Consider the following 13,642-nt stretch of genomic DNA (forward strand, 5'->3'; position numbering starts at 1 on the left):
TTCCATATTAGTTCCCTGACTTCTTCTTATCCTCTGCTTTGGCTTTTTCTTTTACTACCACCTAGCTGTCGGGGGGTGGGGGGTACTTGCTTATTACTTGAATAGAGTATCAGATATTGTTTATTTGTTTAGAATACCTCTCATATTTGCATAAGTTTCCCAACTCAGTGATCCCCAAATACTACATAATACTATGCATTAAACTCCAAAATAGTCCCAGAATATCTTTGGCAATTATATTTATTCTCACTATATCAGAACTGAGGCACAGAGAAGAAAAAGAATTTCTGATAAAATGGCAATTGAATAAGGAAGTATAAATGGAAAGACTATACAAACAAATCCTTTGAAAAGAGACCCTGATTCAAACCCCAGTTCATTAAAACTCTAATGGGGGGAGGGGGAAAGTTTTCAGATTAAGAAAAAATTCTATTTTTGAGCATACAACTGAAGAATTTAAGCCAATCATTCTTTTGTCTGCATTTACAAGAATTTTCTTCCTTTTGTCCATTTTATGACCAAACTTAATCCTGAGAATTTTCTCTTTTAAGGGCGACGTGGTGGTTTAGTTGCTAAGTCGTGTCCAAGTCTTTGGCACTCCATTGACTGTAGCCCTCCATCCAGGTCCCTCTGTCCAAGAGATTTCCCAAGCAAGAAAACTGGAGTGGGTGAGTAGCCATTTTCTTCTCCAGGGGATCCTCCTGACCAACGAATTGAACCAGCGTCTCCTGCACTGCAGGCATATTCTTTACCACTGGACCACCAGAGATTCCCTTTATTTAAAAGCACTTCTCTATAAATCCCCTCTTACAAGTGCCCCTCTTCCCCAAATTCTCCTACCTCAAAGTTGTTCTCAAGGCCTGGTCCCAGAATCACGAACATCAGTATCCCCAGGAACTGGCTATAAATACAAATTCTCAGGACTCACCTCACCTATCCCAGACCTAAATCAGAAACCTTGGGGGTGGTGCCAGCAGATCTGTGTTTTAACAAGCCCCAGGTGATTATAATCTATTGGTAACTGTCATCATCTGACCCTGGATGTATACCCTGGATTCAGGTATGCTGAAGGGGGATCACGAGCCAAATACCAAGCTGTTTTCTGGGCACCTACATGATTCAAAGTATGAGGCAAGCTATGAAGGAAACAACGAGGGAAGCAACAGGTTTAGCCCAATTCTCCCAAGTCAAGTGGCACCACAGACAAAAGCAGCTTCCGCAAGCAGCAAGCTGTAAAACCGGTATTTTCCCATTTCACTTTTTCAGCTTCATCCACCCTGTACAATCTTACCTATTTTGATCAACTTTTAGTTTTAATAGTTTATAATAGGTGAGTTGTTGTGTTAACATCTAAATGAAGGTAAAATAAATCTAGTCTCTGCTGAAAGCAGTAAGTTCAAATTTGTTTGATGACCCTTTTGTACTACTTACAGGAGTTTTTAATAGCTGAAGACCAATTTTAACTAATGGGTTCAACAAAGACAACCACCACAAGGAGTTTACTTATTAAGTATATGATTACAAGATAAAAGATTTTTAAGCACTTTGCAAACTTTCTTAAAGAAAATGAACCTGATGAACTGACAGGTACGCGGCATGTGCAACGTGATGTACTTGGGAAAGCACACCAGGAGAATTCCGTAAACTCTCCCGAGGGTTAGGTTAACCCGAAGTTCTCCATCTCCACTGCATATTAAATTACCTATGAAGCTTTTCAAAACTAATGCCAAGGTCTTGCCCCCAACAATACGACAATGCCCCTTGGCTTAGACAACCTGACAATTTCCTACAATTAGCCTGGAGGCCAGCTTGTACATCTTTAAGATCTTCAGGTAATTCTGATATGCAAAAGTTACAAAGCACCAATATTAATACAACCAGTTTTTAAATTCTGAGAGATTAGAGATGTTCTTTGTTGTTACTTAGTTGCTAAGTTGTGTCCAACTCTTTTGCGACCCCATGGATTGCAGCCCTCGAGGCTCCTCTGTCCCTGGGATCTCCCAGGCAAGAATACTGGAGTGGATTGCCACTTCCAGCTCCGGGGGATTTTCCTGACCAAGGGATCAAACCTGAGTCTCCTGCTTTGGCAGGTGGATTCTTTACCAGTGAGCTACCTGGTAAGGAAGCCTAGAGGTGTTCTTTACCTCAAGCATAACACGCAAGAACTAAGTCACTCAAAATGTGAATGCTTACAACAGTGTGAAGGTCCTTAGTGCCACTGAACTGTACAGTCAAAATATGGTTAAAATAATGTTTTATATTATGTGGCTTTTACCACTATAAAAAACATTTTTTTTAAGTACTCACTAAAAAAAAGCGAATGCTTGACCCATAAAATAAGAAATGTCTTGACTATTGAGACTAACCAAATTGATCTCTGGTCTTGATTTGTAACTTACAGGATAATAAGCAACACTTTTGCTACATTTTAACACTTTATGACTATTTCAGCTTACGCAGGCAAGTGAAGTATAAAGGTTTTGATTATAACACCTGCAAAGATCATTCTTCCTCAATTGGAGGAGACAAGCTAGGTTCTAGCCATGCCTCAGCACTTGTTTTGTCTGCACTGCTGGTATCCTCACAAGCTAGGTTCCAGCCTCGCCTCAGCACTTGTTTTGTCTGCACTGCTGGTATCCTCACAGCAGGCACAGAGAACGGACGTGGCTGGGTCTAGCACGAGACACCCTGAACTGATGTTAAAGGATCCAATCCCGGCAAACGAAAACAATCCAGCCCCAGACAGCGGTCAAAGACATGCAACTTCAAGTAAAGAACAGGCAGAGTTTAACCTGACATCCACATGAAGTAAGTGTATGTGTGAGTATGTAAATCCACTTTCCTGAGAACTGCATAACACCACAGACAAAATTCATCTGGTTGGTCTTCTGGCAGAGAACAACATACTTTCACTCAAAAACACACCAAGAATAATGCTTGTGCTTATCTTTTCAAGTTTCCATTCCTTTCCCAAAGAGTTTCCTTCCCTCGATGTTTTGCCTCCTCTTAGCAGTTTAGACCAGAAATTATAATTTGTTAGTAATTGAAAACTTTTAAAATTAAGTGAAAATGTGGACAAACCTAAAGCCAGAAAGATACCACAAAACATGCCAATTTTGGTTCTATTACACTGCAGTATATGAAGTGTCCATAAAGATGTTACATTTAAATTATGGAATGCTTCCATTTTAACTCAGACACAAAAAGATTTGAAGAGTTTTCAACAATCAACTTTTCTCTCCAAACTACCAAAGGTGGTGGGGTAGGGGGGAAGTGGGGAGGTTTATATTCAGCCACGTAAGAAATGTGGGTATATTCAAAGAATCCCAAACCAGTAGTCATAAAGGAAAGTCGCTGATGTGGGCAGTTTGGAAGTCACTTTTCTCCATATTTAGATGGCTGGACCCAGAAAGAAGTATTAAAACACACTTCCCTTTCACCCAACTGTCTTCACATCCTGAAAAATAGTGTGCAAAATACTTTTCAAGTCACCGAAACGCTCCTCTGAGAAGCAATACTACCAGAAAAAAAGGACTTACTTTAAAATTTTTTTCTTTCTTTTTTATTAATCCTAATGTTTGCCCAATTATGACAGGGTACAAACTGTTTAGTCACTATTGTTTACACTGTAAGACAAACATTTTCCTAAAGGACTAGATTCCGCCTATCTTAGGGAAACATACAACATCTATTCCATAGCTCTCTCTCCTCCTTCAGTGTCTCCCTGGTCAGCAAGTCATGACTATCTCCTATAAAATTCAAATTTCTGTTCCCACTTCCACACCCACCAGCACTGCCCTCACTCGAGCTGCCTTGGCCTCCTGCGTGCCCCTCACCATCCCACCACCTCTCTCTCTCCTTCAATCACTCTGCTGATGGAGGAAGAGAAAAATCACCGTAACAACTCCACTTACTTCAGTAATCAAACTCATTTACAATTTAAAGTCCACTCTATCTATTATTCCTGGGTCTGACATGGGGTTTATTGAGAGTTTACTGCTACAGATAATGGCAATGATTTTTAACTGCATGAAAATATAAAATACTAATGAATAATCTAAATTATTTGCTAATAATATAAAAGATAAAGTTGGTCCATCTTTCACTATTAAATAGCCTTAACAATACTTTCCAGGGTGTTTCCAGCCTACTCCTCACAAAAGAAAAACATTATCAAAAGAATGAATATAATGATCATTCCCTCATGTTTTTTACAAATAAGGGAGCTAACCCATATATTGGACTTCAGAATTACTGTGTGCTTTTGGAAACAAACTTATACCTGCATTCATTATCTTAACTTGAGGAATGGAGAGTAAAAACAACCAAACTTAACTACTTAAGCATAACAACAAAAACAAAAAATTACCTCTGTGAATTAACTAAGAGACTTTCCCCATCATTTTGACATGATTTTTCAACAGTATATTAGGAAAGGATTTTCCTTTTGTTCTGGACACCTAGGAGGTGGTGGCTAGGCACTGGGATACAAAGATTACTAAGATTTGACCCCTAAACTTTAAGAATCCTTTACAGTCTTCTTTACATGAAATTTTCCATTTCAAATTATAAGTGTAAAAACAAAGGTAAAAAATACAGAAAGAATAAAGCCAGAACTAAAGACTACAAGCTGTGAAATAAAATGTGGCGGACAATCAAAGACAATTAGCTTCTTTGGAATTATCTGGCACACAACAATCCATGACTTTTAAGGAAATCCAAGCAGTGGTGCCCTCAGAAATGACATTGCAGTCATTGCTGAGCAAGCCTGCAAGACAAAAGGGCACAGAAGCTAAACTCCCATTGCATAATTTTTAAACATATTATTATGAAACATTATTATTTTGAAGCATTACAACTAAAGTGTGAAAACATCTGAAAACTCCTAACCAATGCCTCAAGTTCAGAAAAGCTTTCCTGAAATGCTTTAAACTGACAGACAAGTAACTAAAGAGTGGTTCAATGTCTAGCTGTAAAGGATACTGGGAGCCTAATAATGGTTCCTTTTTCACTGGACCCTTGCATTGCGTTAGAAACTCTTCTAAGTGCTTTCTACCCAATATGTCATTTAATCCCCACAGTAATTCTTTAAGACTGATATTATTATTCCAATTCTACAGATTAGGTGTAGATAAAGAGAAGGAACTGCTTTTATGATATACATCTAATATGCAGGGGACTTCTAAGTCAGGCAATCTTACCTCAAAACCCATAATAATCTTACCAATATGCCTTACTGCCCCTTCAGGATGGACTAAGAGCAAAATACATTAAATAAAGATTAAAGGAGTCCGGAATTTCATTGAAATGTGAACGACAAGACCTAAAGGAGGGAAGGCTTACCCATAGGAACTGCTTCACAGGCCTGTCTGAATAGGGCCTCTCAGGTACAGTGTGAGAGTTAACTGTTTATCATCCAGAAAAAGAAACAGCTGAAGCTTCAACTACAAAACTTACTTTACATGTAGAAAAAGGTGAAGCCACTGTTTTATGCACAATTCTTTATCTGAACAATATTTATACATTTCCATAAACCTTCATCTGAAATGTTGCCATCACCATCAACCCCATGAAAGCAAGCCTATTGTTAAGTTGGCAATAAAACGGAGACCAGAACTTAAGACAGATTTCCATGAGCTGGATAATCAAATCAATGCCCACAAGTGATCATGACATCAGTTTAGGACAAAAATCATCACCAAAGCTGTATACATTACTAGATGGTGATGGTGATGATGCTGGTATTTACAATGGATTATCTCACAACCTCATTGCATAGGGATTCCCACTACCTCCATTTTAAGAGAGGAAATTGGGGTTAGGAGTTGAACCATTATCTAGCAAACAATCAGGGATTCACACTACAGAGCGTTTACTCTCAGAACATAATTTTTATAACTTCTAGCAATTAAATCACTCAAGCTTTACTTGGAGAAAAAGACCAAAGAAGGTCTGAGAACATAATTTTGGGTAAAGTTTTATCCTAATTATGAATGTGTGGCGGTGGTGCAGGTGGTTTAGTCACTCACTCATGTCTGACTCTTTGCAACCCCATGGACTGTAGCCCTCCAGGCTCCTCTGTCCATGACATTTTCCAGGCAAAAATGCCTCATGGAGGAGGGCATGGCTACCCACTCCAATATTTTTGTCCCCTGCATTGGCTGATGGATTCTTTATCACTGAACCACCGAGTAAGCCCCATGAATATGTAAGAATAGCTAAAGACAATCAAGATAACTGGGCAAGGCAGAAAGCAGCAGACACAGTGGGTACATCTCAAGAGGGACTTCACACCTCCTAGGATGCAGCACAGTCTGGCACTGATGTAACCACTCTCGTGACATTACTTGGTCCCAGAACGATGACAGCTGCACTTAGCACCCCAGACTCTCCTCCTACCCCCTCCAAAAACTGGGCTCTCCGCTCTAGGCACATCAGTGTTTACTGGTTCTTATCACTCTGCTGGTAATCTTCCAGTTACTCAGCAGCAAGCTATTGTCTGAACGGGGACCTATCAGGTCAGCATACAGAACTCCTGTTTGCACAACTACGTATGCCGTGTGTGAGAGAAAAGGCAAATCATCATACCCAAAATAAGGCTTCCAAGCATTTGAGAGATCAGGTGTATATCTACAATGCTAAAAGTGATTTTTCATCAACCTTTCGTCAATATTACACACATACAGGTAAAAGACCAATTTGTCCCAAAGCTTAAGTTATAAAATGAGCTGGCAAGTTGGTGGAGTAATTCAGATTTTCCTAGAAACTCAAAGATTCTCCAACCTAGAGCCTCACTGGAAGACTATGTACTAATAACTCTCACCAAATATAGCTTTGGATCAGTCAAAAAGATGGGCAGTACAGAAGGGCTAGCCTGGGCTAAAGATTTGGTATTTTCAATTCTACAAGATTTTTCAGGTGAGACCTTAACTGTTCACAGTAAGATTTCAGGTTAGTGATCTCTCACAAATCCCCAGATGCAAAACAAATTGACTTTAAAAGTGGTTTCCTGTGCTCTAAAAAAGCTCTCAAAATCCAAAAATTGTAACAGAAAAAAAAAAAAAACCTTTTCCCCATATAATGCATACTCTCCATAAATAATTAAATACAATCAAATAAAAATCAAATACATATTCAATGTAATGAAAGTTTGCAAAGACTCTCAAAGATTTAAAGGCAGTCATATGCAGTAATTTCACTTTCAAACCACCCAAATAGTTTTGATGAAAAACTTGTTTGCAAATTTAAATCAGGACAAGGGTGCAATCAATCTCAGAAGACCGACTTCATTTGCAGCAGGTCCCCTTCCTTGGTTTTAAGTCAGTAAAGCAGGAATACCTCATTTTCAGGCAGGCTGATTTAAAGGCACAGACCATATAGATTTGCTCGTGAAATGACAGTCTACCTCAGCTTGTAAGCCCTCCCAGTGACATCACTCATGTCATTTCTCAATTAACAAAGCAGGAGACAACGAGAATTCCCTAGGACGTGTCTTAAAATTCTTAGAAAGAATGTCAGGTTGGTGTTTTAAGGTGCCAAACAAGTCTAATAAATGCACTTAAAGTACCAAGTGAGAAAAAAAAAAATAACTCGAAGGTCCCTGTGGCAGTCTGGATTCTGAATATGGCAGGGTGAGGGGGTGGGAGGGAGACAAACAAGAGATTCAGAAATGTGGAACGGCTCTCAATGGTGTCATTCACAGAGCCTGTGAGCAGAGTGTGCTGTTCATCAATGATACGGTTCCCACACTCGGTGGGGCAGGCGGAGTCAGACACAGCCGAAGAAGGCTGAGGGAGGGGAAAACAGGCGGGGGTAAAAGTTTCCACTCTAATAGCATCCAAACTACAGCCATCTCAGAGAAGGGTTTTCCTGGAGCTTCCCTCCTGCCATTTCAAGATCTCTACCCACTTAACACAGATTGGCTGAGTAATAATCATCTTTGTAAAGATGTCTGGATTATTCTGGACAAAGAACACTAGCAATCAAATATATTTAAATATTATTCTTCATTAGAATAATGGTGATCCCAAGCATTTCACTTTTATCTTGTTTTTGCTGTTATCACCATAACATTCATTTGTTTTCTTCAGGTTGACAGTTTGAAATATAACAGTCTTGACAGCATACTAACACATATATATGGAATTTAGAAAGATGGTAACGATAACCCTATATGCAAAACAGAAAAAGAGACACAGAAGTACAGAACAGACTTTTGAACTCTGTGGGAGAAGGTGAGGGTGGGATGTTTCGAAAGAACAGCATGTATATTATCTATGGTGAAACAGATCACCAGCCCAGGTGGGATGCATGAGACAAGTGCTCGGGCCTGGTGCACTGGGAAGACCCAGAGGAATCGGGTGGAGAGGGAGGTTGGAGGGGGGATCGGGATGGGGAATACGTGTAACTCTATGGCTGATTCATATCAATGTATGACAAAACCCACTGAAAAAAAAAAAAACAAAACAGTCTTGAAAGACAAAAATTACAGGATTAATACAGGTCAATATGAAAGTTCTTCAGACTTACAAATTTTTAAAGGAAACTGATTGGCTTTAATTAAAATGTGATTTGAAAGTTCTTCTACAGAGATTTTAAAACCCACTAAAATCACGTAACTAAACATCTTTAAGTTCCCAGCACAAAAGTAAAAGTTAAAAGAAATATCACATCTGATGTAATGCCAGAGCTAGTCAAGGGTCTAAAGTCAGGAATTATTGCCAGGCTGTGTGGCTGGGGTGGGTTAGGGTGGAGGATACATTGTTTCCTGTCACAGCTGAATTCACAGTCCAATTCAAGGGCTAAGGAAAGGTTTACACATACCACCAGACAGTTACATGCAGGCTACCTCTACCTGCTCCTCCAGGAACGCAGAGAAGGGTCAGAATGGACTGAAATGGGGGGGGCGGGGAGGGCCCTGCTGAAGGAGACAGACCTAAAGCCTAAAGGAAGTATGGTGTTTGTTTTGGCTGAAGGGTTTTACAGGGAGCAGAGAAATGGCCCAGAAAAAAAAAAAAAAAAAAAGATGGCATGTGTGGACAGGAAGGAAGGCTGCCCTGCCAGCACCTCAGCCCAGACAAGGATATGAAAATAATGGGAGAGACCTGCGGCTGCCCTCTATTAACGTCTGAATTTAAGCAAAGGAAAGAATTCATATTGATTGCTAAGACTCTTTTTTTCCCCCCCAACAATTAGCTCTTTATACACTTTCATCTGGCCTAGGAAAGAAAAATCTTTTGTCTAGGATGCCATAGGTAAAGTGCTGCCTCCCAGTGAGAATGAACTATGACCTTTTGTGGCCCCTTCAAGACCCATGATTCATGTTTCATGGAAAATATTGAGAAATATTCCATTAGAAATGAATCTGCTTTCACAGCATATTGTATGTTTCCTGTGTTTTTCTTCCTTCATTATCACCAAGGACATTCCCATGAAAACAAAAACAAAAATCTCGTTTTTCCCCAGAGTAACAATATTCTTTACTTTGCTTTGCTCTGAATTGCGAGAATGCCTTTTCATGACATCACAATAAGCTTCTGGGGATTTTCTAGTGATGTCATAAATATCCAACAGAGAAAACCATTACGCTAATAAATACAACTACAAGCAAAGGCGGTTGACCTCATATGGTGTAATTTCAAAGTTTCCAGGGAGGCCTGCAACCAGCTCCTCTCCCTACTCCTAAGTCACAAGTCCCCACACCCCCCACCACCAGCAATCCTTAACCTGCTGGCTAGTGTTGAAATAGCAAAGCTACAAAGCTGACAGTTTCAACCATGGCGTAAGCAATGGGTATGACTTGAATTTCCAGGAAGGCCACCACCAACAACTGTCGCTCCATCCCTGCCAAAAAAAACCACCTCTCCATCTGCTGGCTGGTGTTGAAACAGCATAACTAGAGTTTCATTCTCTTAACTTTAATCTTTGGTAAAATGCAAATACTTCTTTCAGAAGTTTCCATTACAGTATGACTCAATTTCTGATCCTTTCCTAATCAGTCCTCTACCATTCTACCTCTCTCCTTCCAGCACCTTAAGTGGAAGCCCCATTTAGAAGTTCAGCCCACCCCAACTCTGGGCCCAATCCTGACTTTGGACAGAAATAATGTAAGGATTTATAAAGCAGTACTCCCTATATCAAACTATCCTACTCTTACTTCTGTTAATAGGGTTCCTGTCTTACTCCAAAGACCCAGCCTCCACCACCCATTTTTGCTCTGCAAACCACCTCCATCTTATCCTGGGGACCTCAGTACTCATTGAGCATCCTTCCCAGAATCCTGCTACTCCAAGAATCAGAAGCTGTCTTGTTTTTGTCATGTGCTCAAGAAAATAGAGTCGATCTCAGTTCATGATGCCCTGATGTAAAGCCACAGAGCAAGGCAATCAAGAGCTCTGGTCCTGGGGCTTTCCTGGTGGCTCAGTGGCAAAGAATCTGCCTGCCAATGCAGAAGACATGGGTTCAATCCCTGATCCAGGAAGATCCTACATGCAGCTGAGCAACTAAGCCTGTGTGCCCTAACTATTGAGCCTGCGCTCTAAACCCTGGGAGCCAAAACTACTGAGTCCAGCTGCTGCAACGACCAAAGCGTGTGCACCTTGGAGCCTGTGCTGCAACAGGAGAAGCCACTGCAATGAGAAGCCCACACACCACAACTCGAGAGGCGCCCCCGCTCACCACAACTAGAGAGGCGCCCCTGCTCACCACAACTAGAGAAAACCCTGCGAAGCCCCAAAGACCCAGCACAGCCAAAAAGAAATAAAATGACTTGAAAAACAAGGGCCCTGCTCTTTCTCCCTGTGTGACTGTAGCTGTGTGTTAACCTCTACAGGTCTCAGCTTCATATGTATCTGTCATACCCATTCAATGAGAGAATACATAAGCCTAAAAGTTGAAAAAACATATATATGAGCAATGATAAGGATGTTAATCACAAAGAATTTATAAATATATTGCCTAGTCCCACATTCTATATTGATATGTTCTACCCATCTGGAGTGAGCATTCACTCACTCACACTGGAGCGCAAACGAAGGAGTCAGTGAGGATACCGGCCTGAGTGCCTGCCTGTTACGCATGAATGGCCAACAATGGGCCTGGACTAGGGTTCCTTCCAGTTCCTGCATTGATCCTGTGTCCCAGTGCCTCCCAAGCCCTAGCAAACCACTTGGGGTTCCAGGTCCTTGTCCCTTTCATCCTGTCCTGTGTCATTTCAATTAGCTGGCCCAGGTACCAATATGTCCCAAATAAAGATAATCACAGTACCTGGGTGTTCAGAAGAGAATAAACACTGGGAAGACTCAGAGGAAGCCAAAGATAAATGGCTCCACAATTCTTCTTTAGTCAACGGCATTTTTTTTAAATCACTGAAAGGGGTGTTAGTGTCACTTATCTCCAAGTAGCATCATGAATAAATACAAAGCTCCCATTGTGGACACAGCAATATACTTGCAAAATACCCTCAGAGTATACCAGTTACGAACATGCACTCAAAAAAAGTGAGGAAGAAGCTAACTAGATGAATACACACACACACACACACACACACACACACCCTCCTCAGACACCAAAAGTAAAAGCAGGTGGCGTGAAAAAGTGGATTTTATACAAGTTGATCCACTCAGCAATTTGCTTCTTATAGATTCTATTACAGCTGCAGAGGGACACAGTCTTCCAGCCAGTATGTTGGGTTCCAACCTTACTGTGACCAGCTCAACTATTCTCTTACTGAACTGGAAACATCAGCTTCATTCTATGTAGGTAAAGTAACTTTTCATGTAGTTTTTTCTAGTGTGTTCTTTTTTTAAAGATACAGAGTAAATTTTGAGGTTTTATTAGTTGATAATATGTTACAGTAATACAAGTAGGTGGAAGATTCTCTATCCTATACTACTTTAAAATATTTTCTCTCTTTTATCTGAAGTTCCTTTGTATGAATCATCACCAATGACTAGATTTGGTTTTTAAATGGTTTAGAACACCAAAGATCAATTTCAGGGACACAACGATCAGCGAAATGCCATCAGAAAAAATACCATTCATGAACGGCTAAATCGTTTCAGATTAATTGGAATTGAAATGAGTTTTAATTTTTTTCCTAAATTTTTGTTATAGTTAAAAAAAACAAGTAGTGAAGCTACACAGCAGCATACTCTATTATGCAGGATAGAAAAAAATTAAGTTTTTCCATGTAGTTCACTATGGAAAACTAAAACTAAAGGGCATTTCCCTTCATTTTCTTTATATATTGGTGAGCAAGCCTAGGTATTAAAAATAAGACCTTTGGGCAGATTTCAGTCTAACTAACAACCTAGTATTGCACTCAATTACAGGCCAATTTACCATTTGCCCCATAATCCCAATCACTGCCAAAAAGCTATCACCAGAGTGCCCTCCAACACTTCCTACAGTAGAACCTCATATGGATCAGAGTATCTATGTCTCTCTCTTTTTCCAAAGTGAATGACAGAGAAGAGGCCCCAGTATTACACAAACTAGATATTAACAGAAATGGCCTAGGAGCAGTCCTTAAAGAACTGCATTCAAGGAGCTTCACTATACCTGGAGTTTACTTAGATAACAAGATTCTGGAGAGCTGATGCATTAATGGAATAAGACTTTTGGAGATCTTAGGAGGGGGTATCTTGCACACAGGAGAGACGTGAATTTCTGAGGGCAGAGGGTGCACTGTGGTGGGCAGCCTTGTAAAAGGGCCCCCAGTGATCCCTGCCTGCTAGTATTCACGTTCTGTGTAATCACTGCTCTCGAGTGGGTTAGACAGAGTACTCCCTCTTGCCCTGTAAGTTGCTGCTCCGATGAAGTCAGCGGCCATAATGTAAGCACCTCCATGGAGAGGCCACTTAGCAAGGAACAAACGGAAGCTGCCTGCCACTGGCCCACAAAAAAAACCCTAAACCCTGCCAACAACCACTTAGGCGAGCCAGGAAACAGACCGACACTCAGACATGCCTCATGGTGACTGCAGCACTAGCCCACACTTGGATCTTAGTGTTTCCAGAGGCCCAAAGCCACAGGACACAACTGAACTGTACCTACACTCCTGACCCACAGAAACCAGACAACCAATGCTGTATATAGCTACCAAATGTGAGTAACCTGTTACTCAGTAATAAACAACTAAGAGATATTTACCTCTAAAAGCATCATTTGGGTAGCGTCACAGTATGTATTTGAAACTTTCATCTAACTTGAAAAAGTACGTGCTATTCTCTACTGGAATTTTAAGGTCTCTTTAAAATCTCTGGATTTTTCAGGGGATCAAATTCCATAATACATGAAGACAATGCAAGCTTTCCCAAGTTGATTTAGTTCACTTAAAAGTCAACAGAATACTCAAGATATTTGACTGTGTCACTTATATATCACAGGCCCACTCAGCATTAAGGAGCCTCTAATAAAAGCAAAAAAAAAAAAAAATCCAAGATAAATTTTACTTCTAGAAAATCACATGCAGACTCAGAGATAAACTTTACTTCCATAAAATAATAAAGGAAATTTTTTTTTATTAGAAAGCTTACAAAAAAACTTCCTTACCTTGAATGCACTGCAGTGTTCCATCCTCCGCTCTTATTGTGAAAGTCTCACCTGGATTAACTTGAACGAGAATAACCTGCCAAAATAA

General features: G+C 40.3%; 1 protein-coding gene across 3 annotated transcripts in view; it reads right to left on the reverse strand.

Moving 5' to 3' along the window:
- FNDC3B (fibronectin type III domain containing 3B) overlaps window positions 1-13,642 on the reverse strand; it is a 352,029-nt gene that overhangs the window by 236,806 nt on the left and 101,581 nt on the right. For all 3 annotated transcript variants that reach the window (XM_043473729.1, XM_043473727.1, XM_043473728.1), the window contains exon 3: window positions 13,555-13,630. In XM_043473729.1, coding sequence (XP_043329664.1) covers window positions 13,555-13,630 — 76 coding nt within the window. The remainder of the gene's footprint in view (window positions 1-13,554; window positions 13,631-13,642) is intronic.

Source organism: Cervus canadensis, chromosome 7 (genome assembly GCF_019320065.1).
Source record: "Cervus canadensis isolate Bull #8, Minnesota chromosome 7, ASM1932006v1, whole genome shotgun sequence".
Taxonomy (NCBI): domain Eukaryota; kingdom Metazoa; phylum Chordata; class Mammalia; order Artiodactyla; family Cervidae; genus Cervus; species Cervus canadensis.